The following is a 19,024-nucleotide window of genomic DNA, read 5'->3' as shown; positions in this document are numbered from 1 at the left end:
TGCAAATTACACTATGACTTCAATCTCTGAACAAGAAATAAAGTCAATTTTTACACAAACATATGCAATCATAGCTGTGAAATCATGCATTTATAGCAACTGGCTCTTCCTAATTACAATATTTACTATTTTTTTAATAAAATGTTGGTGTAGTCCTCCTTTATTAATAAGCATGTGGAAATCATTTACTATGATTGTCTAAAAAATTGCCCTCCCCATGAGGGCATTTTCTCAGAGATGAGAAAAAAACTTGAAAGATTAGTCAATTTTTTAAAAATTCACAACTAATTAAACCCACTATTTTTAGTATAAGGTATACAAATGCCTATGTAATCTGTTAGAAAATCCTTGATGATAAATATATTCCCTTTCCCTTCCCTGACAAAAGAATCAACATTTCCCTATAAATATCCTTGCATAAAAAAGAGAATCACTCACAATGGAGGAAAATGAAAAATATCAAAATGCAATTACATTTTTCAAACATTAAATGGATCAGAAATTGATAGCTCAGGAATGAAAAATTATTACTTACTGCAGGTACCAATAATTTTTTTACTTCTTCAACAGCTCTCTTCAGTTTGATTTCTGCTCTATTCTGAGCATCTTCCACAGTGATTAGTACATGTAAATCTTCATTTAGGTGCTCCCAATTAGGTTTACCTCTGTTTTGTTCCTCCTAAAGAATGGGGAGAAAAAAAAGAACTCATATATATCTGTGACCTAGCTGACACCAATTCTACTCAATAATATAATAAATATATATTATTGCACCTTCTGAAAAATTTTATTTCATTGTTCCATTGAGATGGCTTGAAAAGTTGTAACAGTGATAATAAATTATGTAAGGTTCTAACATACTAAAAAGATTTCATACATAGTCTGCTGTTAAAGGACCAACCTAGATAGTAGTAGTAGGATGGTGACTCGAACATAGTGGTTTTATATACTACACATGGTATAATAATATGTTGTTACAAGGGCAGTTAGTTGTTCAAGATAAAGATCTTCCAAAGACCTTGATTCACATCCTTCCTCTAATATTTATTAGTTGTATGGTCATAGATAAGTCATTTAACTTGAGACAAAGAAAACTTCCAAGACTGTAAATTATAGATCATTGCAGTGTGCAAAGATAGGAATTTCTCTAGTGACAAAAATCAGTTATTAGCATATTAACAGAGAATGAGAAAATCTTTACCTACAAAGGAAAAACTGAAAGATAACTGATACAATTAACTCTGAAGGGGGAAAAATCATCTGCTTATATTTGTCTCTCTAAAGCTTTAAAAAAGATATGATTATATGAGTATATTTGAGTACATAAAAGAGTCACATTGATGTTATTAGTAAAGGTTATCAGGTTTGGAGAAAGAAATCATTCCATCTTCTCAACACAGGAATTAAAGGTGGGGATTTGAACCTCATTAGCCAAAAAGTCAACAGGGGAGGGGGAGAGGGAGAGATTGTATCCTGTGAAAATGGGAGTCCTGAGTGGCATATGCCATCATTTTGCTAGCTTTTCTTTTCAGTTAGGTACAACTGCAACATTGGTGATTTGGATTAAGGAATCCTCTCATTGTCAAATGTATGCCTCTGTGCTAACTTCATGACAGGCCTGTTTGAGGGGTGTGTAATAATACTAGGGGGGAAAAAATATAAGTCTCCTTTCTTTTCTGTACAGCCAAATGAGGATACATACAATTAATTTCACTTTTCTCAAACAGTAAATATATAAATGGAGCCACAAAAGAATTGAACAAAACTGCAACGATTAAAGAAACACAACAAATTATGTAAGACACAATAAGAGCATAGAAGCTGTTAAAGAGCATTACTAATATATAGATACACACCCCACTATAATAAAACATAAAACAAAAGAGAAAACAGACTAGATTTATAGAATAAAAAGGTATAGAAACCAGTTCCTGCTAGTTTTCCTGCAGGAAATAGAATACAATATTTAAAAATCAATTCAAAGAAATATTCACAGATCACTTCTTGACCAGGCATAGATACCAAGAGACTTGTCAGAAACACTTGACAAGCTAGTCCCAGACAGAATCTGAAATCTGATCTTTGTTATAAAGACAAATACACATAGTCCATTATTGCCCCCTCATCACAATACTACATCCTTAGAAACTGAATTAAAAAAAACTTAAAACTAAGAAAACTTTTGGAACCATGAACTGAATCATCTACAACCAAATACATAAATCTTATACAAGCTTCTGTTAAATGTTTTCAATCCTGAGTAATGTCCTGAGATTGTGAAACATAACAGATTCCATTCATTAAAAAGAATGATCAGGGATTTCTATTTTAAGATTTAGTTTTATCTTATATGAATCCCCTGCTTTAAAAAGCTTCAAAATAATTTAAATCTCAAAAAACAATATGACTGGCAGCAAGCAGCTTTATAATGTGATTACAATAGGTTTTAAGTGCTAAGCAAAAAGAAACTCTAGAAGGAAAACAATATGACCACTTCTCCACACAATATGTCATCTCACAATTTTCTTGTCCCAGTTGAGGGATCAAATTACCAGAATTTTTTAAGCATATGATAACTACATATCTTATTAACTTTTAAAATCTCAGGGCATTCAAGGGGTGGCTAGGTGGCATAGTGGATAAAGCACCAGCCCTGGAGTCAGGAGTACCTGAGTTCAAATCCGGTCTCAGACACTTAATAATTACCTAGATGTGTGGCCTTGGGCAAGCCACTTAACCCCATTTGCCTTGCAAAAACCTAAGAAATCTAAGGGCATTCAAAATAACCTTCAATAAATTTCTTTTAGAAGCAATGTCTGGCATATAATAGACAATAAATGACTGACTGAATATGTTAATTGAGATTTAGCACTTGCCACAAAAAATTCTATTGCTCATCAGATTGAACATATAATTTCATCTTAAAACTATTGATAAATACAGAATCCATTTACCCATCTTGGTAGCTACCTCAAGTATTTACCTATTTGTTGAAGAGCATTGGGTTGGAGCAGTACCTAAATTACAGACCTCTCAATTTACTTAAGAAGGCAGGTTACCTCTTTTGCCTTTTCTTCTCTCAGTAAAATGTACTGTCTTTAACTTAAAGGTCATTTTTCATTCTTTGATTCATCTGATATTCTTCTTTAAACATCTCAACAACTCTGGTGACTCAACAGATAAAATGTTATGAGACATACGAAATATCAAAAAAAATTGTTTTCCATATTTTTTTATGCATCATAGGAATTGTTGATATCCCTTTTCCCTAATAATGAGCTCAGTTAAACAAGACATTTGTGGGATATCTTCCTTCTATAGTAATTTCTTTTTTTTTTTGTTTTTATTTAATGTTTATTCTCATTTTGTACAAAATGTTTTTTACATTAATAAAAATATTCTTGTTTACAAGTAAATGAAATACCCCTCCCCCCATAAATATAGACTTGCTTGAGCAATAAAGGGGAAGGAAAAAATAAAAATAAAAAAAAAATAATAGTAATAATTGTAGGTATGGCCAGGTGGCCCAATGGATGGAGCACTAGCCCTGAAGCCACGAGCACCCGAGCCCACATCAGGGCCCATGCACCCAACAATCACCCAGCCGTGTGATATGCAAGCCACCCCAACCCCACTGACCTGCAAAAAAAAAAAAAAAAAAAAGACCCAAAATAAAATAAAATAGTAGTAATAGTAGAGGTGGCTGGGTGGTGGACAGAGTATTGGCCCTTGAGCCAGGAGCACCTGGGTTCAAATCTGGCCCCAGACACCCAATGATCACTCTGCTATGTGGCCCCAGGCATGCCCCCCAAAATAATAATAATAAAAAATGTGCTTCAGTCTTTGCTCCAAGACCAACACCTCTGTCGCAGGTGGATTACATTCTTTATGGTAAGTCCATCGCAAAAGTTACTTCCATATTTTTCCACCGTTGCCATTGCTGATCACAACTCCCTCCTTTCGTGTTTCTCCACTACCATGTACTGTATTTTCTCTCTCCTTTCACTCTGACTCTGCTGTAGGGTAGCTGAGTGGCACAGCAGCCAGATCCCTGGTCCTGGGGCTAAGAAGGCCTGAGCCCCCATACCACCCCTTAGGCCCAGCATCCAACTGGCTCTATGGTCCCAGACAGGCCATCCAACCCCAGCCCCTTGCAAGAAGTAAAAAAGAAAATGTGTTATATCTGACCACTCCCCCCCCCCCCATGGTCCATCCTCTCCTCAATGACTCACATCCCCCTCCCCCATCCCCCCCTCTCTCCTTCTTACTCCAGATGTCTATACCCCATTGAGTATATATGCTGTTTCCTCTCCTAGCCACCTCTGATGAGAGTGAAGTTTCCCTCATTCCCCCTTGTCTTCCCCCCCTCCATAATGCAATAGCTCACTGTAATAAAGAAAAATCTAAAGAAAAATCTTATTATATGAAATATCTTGGCCTATTCCCCTTCTCCCATCACATTTCCCTTTTTCCTATTGACTCCATTTCTACACCATATTTTATCTTCAAATTCAGCTTTCTCCTGTGCTTCAACTATAAAAGCTCCCTCTACCTGCACTATTAACTGAGAAAGTCCATGAGTATTATCAATGTCATTGTTCTATACAGGAATACATGCAGTTCATCATCATTAAGTCCCTCATATTTTTCCCCTTCTTCTCCAATCTCTATGCTTCACCTGAGTCCTGTATCTGAAGATCAAGCCAATTCCAAAAGGAACATCTGAAATTTCCCTGGTTCATTGAAAGTCCATCTTTTTCCCTGGAAGAGGACATTCAGCCTTGCTGGGTAGTTGATTCTTGGCTGCATTCTAAATTCTTTTGCCTTCCAATATATTATATTCCAAGCCCTATGAGCTTCCAATGTAGCTGCTGCTAAGTCCCACGTGATCCTGACTGCAGCTGTGTCCTTCTGGCTGCTTGTAATATTTTCTCTTTGACTTGGAAGTTCTGGAACTTGGCTATAATATTCCTAGGGGTTGGTTTTTTGGGATCTCTTTCTCAGGGGGAATCGGTGGATTCTCTCCATTTCTATTTTGCCCTCTGCTTCTAGAATATCAGGGCAATTTTCCTGTAGTAATTCTTTGAAAATGATGTCAAGGCTCTTCTCCTGGTCATGACTTTCAGGTATTCCAATAATTTTTAAATTATCTTTCCTAAATCTGTTTTCCATCAGTTGATTTTTCAATGAGATGTTCCATATTTTCTTCTAATTTTTTCATTTTTTTTGGTTTTGAAGTATTGATTCCTGATTTCTCATAAATTCATCAATCTCCCTGAGTTCTATTTTTTGTCTGAAGGATGTTTTCCTCAAGAGAGTTTTCTTATCTTTTTCCATCTGACCAATTTTGCTTTTTAAAGCATTCTTCTCCTCCATAACTTTTTGAACTGTTTTATCCATTTGACCTAAGCTGTTTTTTAGCATGCTATTTTCTTCAGCATTTTTTTGGATTTCCTTGACTAGGCTGCTGACTTCATTTTCATGTTTTTCCTCCATCTCTCTCCTTTCTTTTCCCAGTTTTTCTTCTAACTCCCTCATTTGATTTTCAAAGTTTTTTTTGAGCTCTGTCATATTCTGAGCCCAATTTCTGTTTTTCTTGGGAGTCTTTAGATGCAGGAGCTTGTGCTTCCTCATCTTCTGACTGAGTGTTTTGATCCTTCTTGGGCTCATTTGCAAAATATTTCTCAATGTTGTTCCTTTTGTTTCTCTGCTTGCTCATTTTCCCAGCCTTAGCCTGTTTTCGGGGTGCTTCCTGAGCTTTTGAGACACTCCCACAGTATGTGAGGCTCTGTCCTCCCTCCTGGTCTATCAATGACCATAAGCGCCCCCCTCAGCTACGGGGTTGAGGTGGAAGGGGGGCCCTGCTGTTCTATGGGGGGCCTAGACTGTGATCAGGATCTGAATGTGGTCAGAGCTCCAGAGTCCTGTTCCAGGGGCAGACCTGGGCAGTTTCTCTCTTCACTCCACTCCCTAGGTTCAAGGGGTTCATGCCCTGGGGGCTCCTGCTTACCGGCTCTGCCTGCTTCTGTTCCTGGATCTGGGCTGGCCATGCGGCTGGCTGTGTGCCCTGAGGGCTGGGCTTCATGTGCTCACTCTGCCAGAGGTCCCCTGCTGTTACCCCACTTTGTGACAGTGCTCCCCAATTTGTAGCTCAGGAAACTCCCCCTGTGGCTCAGCGGCTCCCAGTACCCTGGGGCTTCCTCTGGGAGGCTGAAGTTCTTTCACTCTGATGGGCCACCCCTCCGACCCCGGGAGCAGAGCCTTTCTGCTCTTTTCCAGGTTACCTTGAGTAGGAGAACTGCCTCACTGGGTCCCTCTGTGGGTTCTGTCTCTCAAAAATTTAGTTAAGAGTCCTTAGCTTTTGAGTTTTATGAGAGAGAGCCATCTTGGCTCTGCCCCCCCCAATAGTAATTTCAATCCAATTCTTCTACATAGGCATACTATTCTTTATCTTTATATGTCCCAGTCACCTCTAGTTTTGACTACTGAGTTTAAGAATAATCTTCTTGCACCATTTCTTTCATTGATCAAGAACACAGAATTTAAATCAATACTTTAAATTATGTTTTCATTCCAAATTCTCTCCTGGGAACAAATGATCAAGAATACCAAGGGAATAAACATGATACACACACACACACACACACACACACACACACACGTATGTATTTAATGTAACACCATATTACTGTGCCAAAGGGAATGAAAAGGATGGTTTGAAAGAAACCTGAAAAGACTTATATGAATTGATAATTTGTGTATCAAAGAGAAACAGAGCAATTTATACAATTAAGGAACAACAATGATGGGGGGAGCATTGTCACCCATTTCTCCACATAATAAAATGAATTCAAGAACAAAAGTGAAAACAAATTTTTTTTTAACAACAACGTGAGAATTTATTTTGTTTGATTATCAATACTTGTTGGAAGTGGCCCCCCCAATGGAATTGGGGGCACGGGGGGGGGACAAATTTAAAAAAGCAAAACGATAATTTAAGATTAAAAAAACTAATTTGGAATTATATTAAAAAGTCTTAAAAACATAAATAGAAAGGACAAAATACTTTAAAATGCAATAAAATCATAACATTTTAAAACCTAAATTCCTGAAATATTGACAAATATTACTTCTGCGCATGAAAAAAATTTAGTCAGTGGTATGATTAACTATTTTATATAACTTATTCTTATAACTGAGAACAGTTTTTTTCTGTTAAACTTGGAAGGGAAAAAATAGAAGGCTAATACAATTGCAAATAAAATTTATGTAATGTTTTTTAAATTGTTCTTTGCATTGTATAAAAAAATCATAATAAAAAAGTTGCTAAAAAGTATCCTATGTAGCTAAAAAATGTACCATTCTACTTTTCATTCCTACTCTCTCCATATTTCCCATAATGTTACAAAGATTAATACTTGCTTTAAATACTTACTTCTCCATTTTATTTTAATCTTTGAACAGTACTGGTATGACCTGAGAATACAACTACATCTGACAAAAAAATAATAGTAATCAATCAAAATTAAGAAGGGAACCCCCCAAAAATGCTTAAGAATATTACATACTTTCTTCAACAGAAACTACTTTAAGCATTCTCAAGCAGGATCTAAAATTAAAGAAGAATTTTCAATATTTCAACATGCAATTACAATATATATAGTAAAACTAAGCTAATATGAAAATACTGATAATGCCTTTAAAACATGCCATAAGATTCATAGTTGCTGTCAAAATTATGTGGAAGAAGTTATGATTTCTCTACTGCAATTTCAAATTGAACAGACTTGTCTCAACATAAATATTTATGTTCACTATTTCAGAATATGCTTTAACCCCTCCCCTCACCCCACCCTCCCAGTTTCTAGTTAGCTAAATAACAAGGTAATAAAAATTATGTTTCATGGAAGTGCAGATAAAATATTCTATACACTTGGGTCAGTTTATTACCCCCAAATTCCTTCATTTTAATTGAAATCAACTGGATCTTTATGTATTTGTACTGGCTCCATGCCAGGAATATTCTCCTTTCCTTATTACCACTTCATTACACAGGTTTTTTCAAGATTTATCTCAAATCTCAGGATCTTCCCTAGATCTTCTCCAAAAACAAATGCTAATGCTTTTCCTTTGTACATTACTTTCTATCTACTTTGTATATACCTAGTATAGTATGCACTAGTTTTTTTCATCCTTGCTTCCTATATTATAATTTGAGAGTCAAGAGGGAAAGGAATGCTTTGGTCTTTCTTTGCACAGCATCTGACATTTTAAGTATATAATAAATGTTTGTTGGGCAATTTACTGGTGCAATCCATGACTGAGGAACACTGAGAATGTTATAGTGAAAAAAACTATTGGATTTCAAATGAGAAGACCTGGAATCAAATGATCAATTTACTATTAACCAATTTACTAACTAAATTTAATCAATTACTAGCATTATAACCTGGAATAACTTAACATATCATACACTCAATAAGTTAAATAAACATTCATTACGCATCTACTATATTCCAGGCACTTTAACTAAATGTGAAGGAAAGAAAGAAAAGGCAGACTAGCTACTACTCTTGAAGGGCTCATAATTTAAAGAAGAGGCCATGCTGAGTGAGATAAGCAGAACCAGAAGAACATTATACACCCTAACAGCAACATGGAGTTGATGATCAATCTTAATGGACTTGGCTCATTCCATCAGTGCAACAATTGGGCACAATTTGAGTATCTGCAATGGCAAATACCATCTGTATCCAGAGAAAGAATTGTGGAGTTGACCATAGACCAAAAACTATTACATTTAATTCAAAAACAAAAACAAAAAACACTGTAATCTTATTGTGTAATTTTACTATCACTTTTTTTTCCCCTTAAGGATATGATTTCTCTCTCAACACATTTCAATTTAGATCAATGTATAGCCTGGAAACAATGTAAAGACTAACAGACTACCTTCTTGGGGGTGGGGTGAGGAGAGAAGCGAGATTAGGGGGAAAATTGTAAAATTCAAAAATAAATAAAATTTAAAAATAAAATAAAATAAAAGAAGCCACAGGCAATTAGTTAATGTACCAACAAGCTACATACAGGATAAAATTGGAGATATTAGGGAATGTATTAGCATAAAGGGGATCAGGAATGGCTTCCTGCAGAAGGTAGGATTTTATCTGGGACTTAAAGCTAGTAAGTAGAGTTGAGATGGAGGAGCATCCCATGCAGAGATGCAGAAGTAAAAATAAGTGAAAATTCAAGTAATATTTTATGTCATTTTCATGGAACATCAAGAAGCTCAATGTCATGAGGTTGAAGAAAACATGGGATTAAAGGGGGAATTGAAATTGCAAAACTAGGTGACAACAGGGGCAAGTCAAGAGCTTTTCCTGTGGATCAGAGGAGAGGGGATGATGATGGTAGCAGATGAATGAGTTGAGGAATTGTGAGGGTAGCAGGTTGAAGAATATCACTCACTATACATTTAGAAATCTTCTATTTTTATGTCAGGAATTGATCATGATCAGTGAGTTGGGGAAAGACATGAAATATAATCAAGGTTGGCGCTGAAAAGGGTAGCCAGGAAAGCTGTGTTAGTGGGAAGATCCAGGTCTCAGTGAGAGCCAGAAGATGGAAAGAGAAAAGTAAAAGAATTTAAGATGAAAGCAAATCTGTTGTTTATGGAAGAGGTATTAAAGAAAGCACAGTGAAAAGAAAAGCAAAAATTATCTATTATTAATGTGCCCGCGTTTCTGTATCTCAGTATTCTCATTTTTAAAATTATGAAATTGATTTGGAAGGATTTTTATGGTCTATAACAGCTCTAAATTTGGGGTCCTATGACTGGAAGCATTTTCCATTTATAATTAAGGTTAAAAATAAATAGAATCACTGATTTCAAAGCAATTCTGGTATATATATACCAGGAGAATGGAGATTTTTTTTTAATCTAAATATTTATATTAAAGCCTCCTGGTGAATAGTTTCTACCAGGAGTTTTATCTAATTAAATGCAAACAGCACTTAAAAGGGCCTGTCCAAGGGCTTTAGTAAACAAAGACAAACAAATTAAAAAAAAAAAGGTCTTCCTCACAAGGAAGTGAGAGAAAACATTAATAAGGAAATTGCACAAAGCTAACAAGAAGGTAGCCCATGAAAAAAGTACTCAAGGAAGCTTAAAGATTCTCAAGAGTTTGAGATGAATAGCAGGTACAAGTTCATCAATGTGAGTTGGCCTCTGCCAAATTACCGGGAAAATAAGTAGGATACTTTTAATATAGCTTTTGCAAGAGAGTTATATATGAATAACTATGTCCCACAAGTGAGATAAGAGCCAAACTGAAGGATTTTCAATACCAAATTGAATAGTTTTTATTTCATCCTAAGAAGCAAAACCAAAGTTCAATAAAGATTCATGATCAGAGTAAAAAATACTAATGATGACAGCCCTATGGACAAATGAAAAGCAAAAACTTAAAGCAAAGAGAATTAGGAGACCACAGCAAAAGTCAAGATTATTATGAACTAGGAAGAAAAGAGGATAGAGACCTGTGTCTGAAGTCAAGTTGATTAAAATCCAAACACAATAGTATATGAAATGCCAGTTATCATCATCATCATCATCATCATTATTATTGACTGCATAAAAACAAATTGCCAACCAATGTGTGGTATAGTTTAAAACGCATGTGTGTGTGTGTGTGTGTGTGTGTGTGTGTGTGTGTACACGCACACACACATATATAAAATTATATAATTTTTAAAAAATATATGGGGGCAATTTTTTGTATGTGTGCTGTGCTCTTCCATATCTTCATTTGAAAACCAAAGAAAAAACTTTATAGGAACATTATGGAGCTTATTGAATAAAAGGGTGATAAAAATCATATCTGTGTTTTTAAGGAATATTATTCAAAATGAAAGATTTTAGTTACAACTTTTATTACAACCATTTTTATGTGGAATTCTAATGATAACTTTCCCCAAAGAAAAATGCCATTTCTCAATCCGAAGTAACATTTCTAATGTTTATAAAGAGTTATCCAATTAAAATTTCAAACAAAATTTCTAAGTTTCTTAAGGAAATGTAAAAGAAATGTGGTTGATTTTCGACAAGTAAATTATGGTTATTGCAATTATGAACATTTAATTTCTTGAAACTGTTTCTAAAAGGACTGTCTAAATCTGAAAAGATTCAAGTAATTGGATGTCTTTTTTTTAATCTTATGTATATTATGGAAAATAAAAACAGTCCTTTGGCATAGAATTCTCTATGTTATTCAACAGTCAGCAATGGAATGTTGTGAGGTTTTATGTTTGTTTTCTTTATACCATCTGGATGCTTCAGGAAAGACTTCATTAGTAAAGGAATCTTAGTTTGTTAAATCCTATCATGTTTTAACACACTAGAAAACAGCAGTTTCTGCATATATTTAATGATTTATAAATCTAGTTTGAAAGAATATTTTATTTTTTCTAGAGTAGAAATTCCTTTTTTAATGCAAATTGACCTTTTCTAACTATTACAATTAAATTATAACAATTACAACTAAACAGTATATCATTATTAAGTTGTCTGGATTCTTCAGAGTTTAAGCCAAGAGTTACAGAATTCAAGTCAAATATAAAATCCCAATCCTGTCAATGAGAAAGTTCTCAATCCCCCTGCCATACTGACTCTCATTGCAAAATAATTCTGGGTCATAAAAATTCAGTAACAATCCAACAAGAAATTACAGAGATTTGGTAGGTATATTTTTGTGGACATGCTTTTCACAAAATTTTCTACTACTGTCTATTTTTCCCTGGAAAATTCACAAATCTAGCCTTTACAAAGAAAAACTTAAGCACTCTGGAAAATTTCAGTATCAAGCATGATGCCCCCCCCCACAGGAATTTAACTACGCCTGACAGTCAGATATGTATCAAGTATAAAATTAAAGTTATGAAGTCAAAATTAATTTTAAAAGGAATATTTAAGCCTTTTGTAAGTGTTATCATTATTACTTGATATATATTATATTAATTAGCACTAATATTGATATACAATAATATACCAACATTAATTATTATACTTGACAAGCATACATAGGGACATGAGATACTAATCAAATGAGATAAAATTTATAAAGCACTTAGCAAACTATCTGATATTATATATAGGTACTATACATAACCCTCTCTCCCCCTGCCTTCCTCCTCTCTCACTTATAAGAGTTGTTTAAGATAAATAGCTCTTCAAATTATTTTTAATTCATTCTTTTATCATTGTTCCTCAAGAATAACATTTATATTAATTCATCTATGTCACATATGTATATTCACTGCTTACATCAATTTTAAATTTTGACAGAAGAAAATGACATTTTAAATACTAAAACATAATTTCATAAACATGCCCTCTTATTGCATTTTTTTAATTTTACAATTTTCCCCCAATCTTGCTTCCCTTCCCCAGCCCCACAGAAGGCAGTCTGACAGTCTTTATATTGTTTCCATGCTATACACTGATCTAAATTCAATGTATTGAGAGAGAAACCATATCCTCAAGGGGGAAAAAAATAAAATACAAGAGATAGCAAATTTATATAAAAAGACACTTTTTTCCCCCTTAAATTAATTAGTCTTTGGTCTTTGTTTAAACTCCACAATTCTTTCTTTAGATACAGATGGTATTCTCCATACAGATACCCTAAAATTGTCTCTGATTGTTGCACTGATGGAATGAGCAAGTCCATCAAGGTTAATCATCACCCCCATGTTGCTGTTAGGGTGTACAATGTTCTTCTGGTTCTGCTTATCTCCCTCAGTATTAGTTCATGCAAATCCCTCCAGGCTTCCCTGAATTCCCAACCCTCTTGATTTCTAATAGAACAATAGTGTTCCATAACATACATATACCACAATTTGTTCAGTCATTCCCCAAATGATGGATATGTCCTCTTATCGTTTACAAAATATAAATCTCATTAAGCAGCAAGAAATATCGCTTGTTGAGAAAAAACTAAATTCTCTTTGCAGTAATTGTATAACTCATCTGCCTCGCATTATAACTATTTATTTTAAATTTTATCATTTAGGCCATTTTCTTTTTGAATTCTATATTTTAAGTTTTTTCATGAGTGAATGAATCTCTCCCTGAAAAATGAGAGACACCATCAGCTAAGGAGTGCTTTTCTTTCCTTTGCTTATACTATCATGGTTCTTAATGTAATGCAAAAAGTACTGGACCAAGTCAAGATAGTTTAGTTTGAGATTCAATTCTGACAATAGTAAGATTGTGGGAAAGTTATTTAAGCCTACTTGAATATCAGTTTTCTCATCAGTAAAATGAGTGGATATAAATGATCTCCAAGTCCAATTCAGTTCTAGAACTCTAAACTATCTATAACGTACTAAGTTTCTGAATACAATGTAAGGGAAAGAGGAAGGATTTCTTTGGTTCAAGAAACTCCCTCTAGCAATGTCAAGTCAGCACTTCAATTTAAGTTTCAAGAGTATTGGTGTATTCAGTGATGCCAGGATCCATTTTAATACTACCGGTTTTACTCTTTGAAACAAGAATGATTAGTAACTTTTCATATCACCTTAATTGGAGTCTGACTTCTAGGACACATCATGGCAATACATACACCTTTAATTAAGGCCAGTAAGCTTCAGCCCTAAACTTTCCTCTAAATCCAATTTGTGGAATTTTTTTTCCCATTAGAAGAGAAACTCCTTGAGAACAAGGGCGGTCTTACTTATTTGGGTTGAATCTTCATTTTTTGACACATGATAAGCACTTAATATTCTATCTGAAATTCAACTAAGAAGTCTATTGGATAATGTTGGATTGGACTCTGGAAAATCTGTTTCAATCATACCTCAGACACTGACTAGTCATGCTGTCAATTCTATCTAAATTTCCTCATCTATAAAATGAGAATAATTAATAGAAGCTACCTCATAAGATTATTGAAAGAATCAAATCAGATAATGTATGGTAAGTGCGTCGCAAAACTTAAAGCTCTATTTACAGGGCAGCTAGGTGGCGCAGTGGATAGAGCACTGGTCTTGGAGTCAGGAGGTCCCAAGTTCAAATCCAACCTCAGACACTTACTAATTACCTAGCTGTGTGAACTTTGGCAAGTCACTTAATGCCAATGCCCAGCAAAAAAAAAAAAAGCTCTAACTATAACACTAATAAAATTACTATGATTAATCAACCTAAATAATATCCTAGAGCACTAAGGGGGATAAGTGACTTGTCCACAATGGCACAAGCAGTCTGATGCAGAAAGGTACAACATGATTTCCAAGGCAACTTACAATCCACTAAGCTTTGCTATTACTACCTAACAAGTTGATAGTTGAATGGATATGCTCAAAACAGGATTACAGACACAGACACAGACACACAGACACTCTGCTATTTAAATACCAGTCAAATAGCCTGCGATCTATTATTCATCAGGATCAAGGGAAACCTAATTCTAGGAAACTAAAATTATTAGGAACCAAAAAACTCGCTCCCAAGCTTCGAGGCTTCAGTGGTATCCTATGAGTGGTAGGAACATGATGACTGTTCAAGAAAAGGTTTAGAGGGGCAGTTAGTGGAACAGCTAATAGAATACCAGTCTAGGAGTCAGGAGGACCTAAGTTCAAATTCTGGTCAAGCACTTATTACTTAACTGTGTGACCTTGGGCAAGTCACTTAACCCCATTGCTTTGCAAAAAAAATGAAGAGAGAGAAAGAAAAAGGAAGGAAGGAAGGAAGGAAGGAAGGAAGGAAGGAAGGAAGGAAGGAAGGAAGGAAGGAAGGAAGGAAGGGAGGGAGGGAGGGAGGGAGGGAGGGAGGGAGGGAGGGAGGGTGGGTGGGTTTAAAAACTAGGAAAGAAGAAAATGACCCTTGGTTCAAGTGAGCAATTCCTACCCTTCAGCAAATATCTGATCATAAAATGGAAAAGAAAACATCTTAACTCTCTACAGCTCATTTTGAAACCATAATTTCATATTTCTCAATATTTTTGTGGGTCAAATAAAAAGATCTTTCAGATTTATGTAAGAGAAAGGTATTTTGGAACTACTATGGAAATATACTTCTGAGTACTGTCCCAAGTTGACAATCTTACGCCTTTTATACAAAACACCTTCTTTTCCTAAAGCACTTTAAATGATAAAGGCATGTATCATCATTATTATCTCTTACAATCAGAACTTTTACAACAGCCATTTGCTTGGTGTTTCAAGTATCTCCCCCTACTGCAAGTCACCGTCCACTGAGTTACCAAAGTTATTTTCCTAAAGCACAGATCTGATTCCTAAATATATGAATGAATGAGTAAAATAAAATAAAAAAATAAATGAAATTGAATGAATGTTCAGTGGTTCCCTATTATCTCCAAGATCAAATTATGTTATGTTTGACCAATTCCTCCCTTTCTAGGCTTCTTATATTTTATGATCCAGCTACATTCTCTAAGCTGCTCTTCCTCATTCCATCCAATGGTTATCTTCCATCAATGCTCTCTCTGTCCTCCTTCACTTCATTTCTTCCTTCCGGATTTCTTTTAACCCTTAGCTCCAAACCCATCTTCCACAAAAGTGTTTACTGATATTTCTCCGAACTTTCTGCCAATTTAAGTACCTTCCCTCTGAAATTGCTATCTATATAGCAAATGTTTATTTTTGGGATGTTTCATTACATTATAAGCTCTAAAATTATTTTTGCTTTTCTTCTTATACTTAGCACATATATCAAGTAGTTAATAAAAACTTGGTGATTAAATGATATAATATCCTATTATAAGATATACATGATTTTTTAAAAATTCAATTTTTTTCAACAGATCAGATTTCTATCAAGAGGAGGACCTAGCAAACTTATAAAGCAGGAAGAGATTTAAGAGGCAATCTAAAAATAGTCTGTCTTTTTTCAGAACTAGAGTTTGAAGGGCCTTAGATCTCCAAGAAAGAGTCTGATTTTTGTTTAAGTTTACGGGGTTTTCTGGACTCTTTTTTGTATTTTCAGTGCTTAGCACAGTGCCCAGCACACAGTGACACTACTGATCATTAGAATTCCCAATTTCAAATTCACAAGCTATAGAAACCTTACATATTCTATGCATAGCAAAGTTGTACATTATGGATTGTTAAGACATTAATGATGAAAAAACTCATTTCTACCCTAAATTTTGGTCTCTAATGTGCCTTTCAATTTGAAATCTATGATCCTATGGGACTATGAATAAGCTACAACTTCTGAGTCTTGGTTTCTAAATCTTAAATAAAAAAATGTATAATTACCCTTAAACTTTTTCTCCTTGATCCTCTAATATTATTTTGAATATACATCTCTTATGCACTTAAATACTGGTTTGCATTTTAATGTAATAGTATCCTATTAAAATTTAAGTTCTAGCTTCAGCTTAACTTGATATTATCGCCAAATGTGCAATGAATTACAAAGAAAATATTTTCTGCTATATTTTCACAATAAATTACACAAAAGAATACATATTATTAATTTGAACATCTTATTTAGAATATATATAACATTTGGGTATAACTGCAACAAAGTGATAGTTTATGGGAACATGCAGTTGAGAAAGGCTGCCTTACTTTAACTGCATTAGAAGAAATACTTACAAATATAGCTAGATGGGATCTTTGTTATTAAGAAAAACTGAGGAAGTAATTTGCCCAAGATCACAGGAAAATGAACAATAATCAAACATTAAATTCCAGGTCTTCTGTCTCTAAATTCAATATTCTTTCTACCAAAATAAGTTGGTTCTTCTAGAACCAATAATAAGATATTATTACATTTCTGCTAACAGTTAAAACCATTTTACCACAACTTTCCAAAAGTCCAAAACTGGAATGTACAGACTCAGAAAGTAGCAGCTTCCTACTAATTGGAGGTCTTCAGCCATTGAAATCTTTTTGATTCTGGAATTTCGTTTATACAATTTATAACCAAGTCAATTCTCTGCTTGCTGTACTATTTAAAAGATGAAGTTACTGATAAACCAATTGGATGCTGCTTTATTACATGGGTGAAACTATTCAAACTATAAAACATCATAGAAATTTCCTAAAAACCACAATGGATGAATAAGATCATAACAGTGCAAAAAATATTCTCCCCAGTTTAATTTAGACTACCTACTTCTCACTAGCAGTACATATTATAAAAAATTATGCTGCTTTCACCTTGGTAAATTTCAAAGATTTTATTTCTTGACTCATTTATCCACCCATGTATAGAGAAATGTAACCTTGATTACTGGATTAACTGAATTTTCTACTCAAACCTAAATTAATCCATCAATATTTTGTTTCAGTCACTACTTAAAATGTTATCCTATACCTGGCAATATGGCATTTATCATTTAATCTCATTTTAATGGTTGGAAATTTTGCATGAGGTTATCAGTGAAAAAATTGTTGGGAGGTCACAGTGCAAGTACAAGGCAATATCTTTAAAAAATTATTTTTATGTTAACCCTTGACATTATTGTATTCAAATAAAAGAAAAGTTCAGTTCAAGTAGTTCCAGTTAATGTACTCAAAGTTAATTTATCATGAATAGCTTTTAGTAAAAAGGTAATTAGAAAATATAAAAGAGGGAAACTATAACTTCAGAATGACTAGAAGTCAATACACATTTTAGACAGATAGTACATTATTGCAACACACACAAAAAATTATAGTCTGAAACTTATATAAAACTGAAATGTCATAACTGAAAAAAAAAGAGTGTGGGAGGCTCATCTCATATGCAAAACAGTCAACAAAATTTATTTCTAATGAAGGCATTCATAACTTATATAACAAAGTAATTCTGTGGGTAGGAATATATCCTTGGGCATCTAAGTGGTCCAGTGGAGATAGAGCACTTGCCCTGAAGTCAGGAAGACCCGAGTTCAAATCTGGCCTCAGACACTTAATAAGAGCCTAATTGTGTGACCTTGGGTAGTCACTTAACTCCACTACCTTAAATATATAGAATTTTTTAAAAAAGTTTAAAGTGCTGACAAAAGGGGGGGGGAGGTAGAGGGGACAGCAAAATAAAAAAGAACGCATCTTAAGAGGTTTTTTTTAAGTAACCTATTCAAAAATTTTCGACAACACTATATGCATTAAGAAACAAAAGGAGAAAAAAGCATAATGAGAAACAATTAATAAGCGGAAATGGGGTATGCTTGGATAATTTTTGAAATAGGAGTCACAGTCACCATATCTTTATTTAGCATTTCTCATCAGAGAAAGTAGAAAAGTTGAGATTCTCTCTGGACATCATCAATTTTCATAAAATGGGTGTCTGACCTGTATGTACTCACCCCATGACCACCTGCTCTTAGAGAACTTAAAAAGCTGACAGATAAAAATACATCGCAATAAACCCAATACATTAAGGAGGGAGGGGGAGCTGGCTATAAAAATGCCCCAACTTCCCTTCCTCCAAGTAAAATCATGATATTGAATAGATATATTTTTAAGTTTTAACAATTTTTTAAATCCTGATGGAACACCTTCCCCCTATGTCAAAATTAGTCTAAGTTTCTCTACCCATAGTTATCAGAGTAGATGCTTAGTCCAAACTATCAGGTTCATTAATTTATGAGAGATTTAACAAGAAATATGGGTGAAATTTTATAAGAGGTACTGTCCACTTAACTATTTTCATTCCTAATATTCAAAGTTTTTAAAAGTGGATTTGTAAGTACCTATAAATGAGGAATCTTGGCTACTGGAATTTCAGCTTAGATCACTCAGTCACTGATGGAAAAGGAGTTAATGAGAGGAGCACTTGACTTGGAATGAAAAGACATTTAATTTCATCCCAGGTTTTACATTTATTACTTATGTAACCACAAAGTGTCTATATATATATATATATATATATATATATATATATATATATATGTTTCCTCATGTGGGCAATCACATGGACTGGCCTTGAGCTTCTAAGTTTCCTTCTATCTCTAAAATTAGAGGAAATAACTTTAATATGCATTTAGATTTAAGACACTATACACATGACCAC

The 19,024-nt window shown here is 34.3% G+C and overlaps 1 protein-coding gene across 6 annotated transcripts in view; it reads right to left on the bottom strand.

The window, feature by feature from the left end:
• Nucleotides 1–19,024, bottom strand: part of QKI (QKI, KH domain containing RNA binding) — a 180,468-nt gene that overhangs the window by 48,926 nt on the left and 112,518 nt on the right. For all 6 annotated transcript variants that reach the window (XM_074188000.1, XM_074188001.1, XM_074188002.1 and 3 more), the window contains exon 4: nt 536–679. In XM_074188000.1, the coding sequence (XP_074044101.1) occupies nt 536–679 (144 nt within the window). The remainder of the gene's footprint in view (nt 1–535; nt 680–19,024) is intronic.

This window comes from Macrotis lagotis, chromosome 5 (genome assembly GCF_037893015.1).
Source record: "Macrotis lagotis isolate mMagLag1 chromosome 5, bilby.v1.9.chrom.fasta, whole genome shotgun sequence".
In the NCBI taxonomy this organism is placed as follows: domain Eukaryota; kingdom Metazoa; phylum Chordata; class Mammalia; order Peramelemorphia; family Peramelidae; genus Macrotis; species Macrotis lagotis.
The sequence above is the reverse complement of the archived record's forward strand: the minus strand, read 5'-3'. Positions and strand labels throughout refer to the sequence as shown.